Source organism: Brassica oleracea, unplaced genomic scaffold (genome assembly GCF_000695525.1).
Source record: "Brassica oleracea var. oleracea cultivar TO1000 unplaced genomic scaffold, BOL UnpScaffold01820, whole genome shotgun sequence".
Lineage (NCBI taxonomy): Eukaryota > Viridiplantae > Streptophyta > Magnoliopsida > Brassicales > Brassicaceae > Brassica > Brassica oleracea.
Window position 1 is genome coordinate 1 of NW_013618351.1, and position 2,178 is coordinate 2,178.

At 35.7% G+C, this 2,178-nt stretch overlaps 1 protein-coding gene across 1 annotated transcript; it reads right to left on the reverse strand.

Moving 5' to 3' along the window:
* Positions 1-23: 23 nt before the first annotated feature.
* On the reverse strand, positions 24-1,960 carry LOC106321503 (BRASSINOSTEROID INSENSITIVE 1-associated receptor kinase 1-like). Its single transcript, XM_013759763.1, has 4 exons — positions 1,614-1,960; positions 563-634; positions 250-393; positions 24-158 (listed from the first exon to the last, which is right to left on the reverse strand). Exons 1-4 carry the CDS (start codon positions 1,838-1,840, stop codon positions 83-85), a joined length of 519 nt encoding a protein of 172 aa, XP_013615217.1. The 5' UTR covers positions 1,841-1,960; the 3' UTR covers positions 24-82.
* Between the last annotated feature and the right edge of the window lie 218 nt (positions 1,961-2,178).

The following is a 2,178-nucleotide window of genomic DNA, read 5'->3' on the forward strand; positions in this document are numbered from 1 at the left end:
AAAAAAGATGACAAAGAAGATATGTAATTAAGTAAGAGCATGGAGTCAATAGTTTGGATAAAAAGGGCTTCAAAGGCTGAACTTACAAGACTTTGAGGCTTGGAATTTTGGTGAGTTCTCTAGGGATTGAACCAGTCAATCGGTTGTCATTGAGGCGGCTGCAAACATTAAACAGTTCAAGAGTATGAAGAGATCAAGCATTAAGAAGAAAAAGCAATAGACTTTTCAGAATTTTGAGAAAAAACTTACAGAAAGACCAGAGACTTCAATTTCCCCAAAGAAGTAGGAATATTCCCAGTAAGATTGTTGTTGTAAAGATCCAAGCTGATGAGGCTTTTCAGGTTTCCAAGCTCAGATGGTATAGTTCCTTGGATGTTGTTTTTGTACAGCTCCCTGTGTCAATTATAAGACAAGTTAATCTACATTCTCTATTACATAAATCAATATCGTAGTGGATGCTTTCGCTGCACTTTATGATATGTAACTTTAATTTCCACTATCTATAACAGCTGGTACTGCAAATAAAGTTTAAAGTGCAAAGCCAAAAGATGTGATGACATACAAATACTGTAAATGTTCGAGCTTCCCAAGCTCAGGGGCAAGATCTCCTGAAAGGTTTGAATTACCCAAATCCCTGCCAAAAAAACAAAAGAGATACATATTTAAGAAGAGAATACAAATCTTTATCAAAAGAGATACGATTACAAGACAATGTTAAGCATTCTTTTTAGAACACCCAACAAGTTGTGATCGGTTCATTAAACAGTTCTCAGAGATCAATGAATCCACCAAGATTCTTCTAAAAGCGTATGAACTCACAAAAGCAGGGAACAGAAAGTAATCTTAATCAGTAACAAAGAATTGAGAAAACCATGAGGTACAACGTAGGCAAAGTTAAACTGATTACTAGATGGAATAACTATTGGGGGGGGGGGGATTCTTTCGAGACTTTTAAGGAATCCAATATGACTTAAGAAAGATCTACACAGTGCAAAACATGAGAGAGCTTTAGATTTCCTCCTTTTGTCATACTAGAAAGTTAAACAAGAAAGTGTTCTTTTCTATCTAACGCCGTACTCTGCATTTGGATCTGTGTAAAGGACCATATGATAAGATATTTTCATGAAACTTAAAAGAAACCAAATTAAAGAGTTCGATAAATAAGTGCTTCCAAGGACAAATGAAAGCTGAATCATCATCACAAGATAAACTAAATCCCTTATTTTGAGTTGACAACAGTTAAAAGAGAGAAAAAACAAACCTCTGGGCAAAAAACTAGGATTAATCAATGAATTATTATTACTATTACAATTACAAAGCATATATATGTTCCAGATAAAAGAAATCTCTAACAAGTAGTAATAACTTAATGAAACAAGTTCATCTATCTTCCCCAAACAAAAACATAACAAGCTTCGATTAAATAAGTCTTAACACCATCACGTTAAATCTCAGAGTCCCAATTTAATCGACTGGAAATTAAAAAAAAAAGAAGAAGCTTTTAATACAAAATTAGAAACAAAACACAGAAGCTATGTCCTAAAAAAAAAATAGAACGAAGAGAAAGGTTCAATTCCGAGAAACATGGAGACAGTATCATTAGGGTCCCTTACACACGAGTGACGCGGCTGTCTTGGTTACAGGAGACATGGAACCAGGTGCAAGGATTGACAAGATTCTGATCCCAGCTCTGGAGCACATGGTCTGGATCCGTTAAGCTCTGTCGAAGAGCGTACAGAGCATCTCCATCTGAGTTCGCCTCCACCAGCTGAATCAGAGCGAAGGTCAGAGTTAAAGAAGCTACCAAGAGCTCCAACCCACAGTTTCTTCGAAACGCCATGTGAGCTTTTCGAGTAGAGGGAACTTTTCAGATCAGAGGAGAAGGAGATAGAAATTAGGGTTTGGTTACTCTCTCTCTCTCTCTCTCTCTCTTTGGTTGAAGTTGATGAGATGGATTACCGTGTGGGAAATGGCGGATATATTAATACTGACTACTACTTTTCAATGTTTAAAAAAAATATATTTCTGTCTTTAATCTAATTTTTATTGGTGTGGGATTTGATTTAGCCGTTGATTTTAAAGAGATGAAAAGTCTTTTCTAACTTTATTTTTGGTTTTAAAAGTCAGTCTACTCTTCTTCTCTAGTGTTTGGTCAAAGAAGAGTAAAGAGGTTTGTTT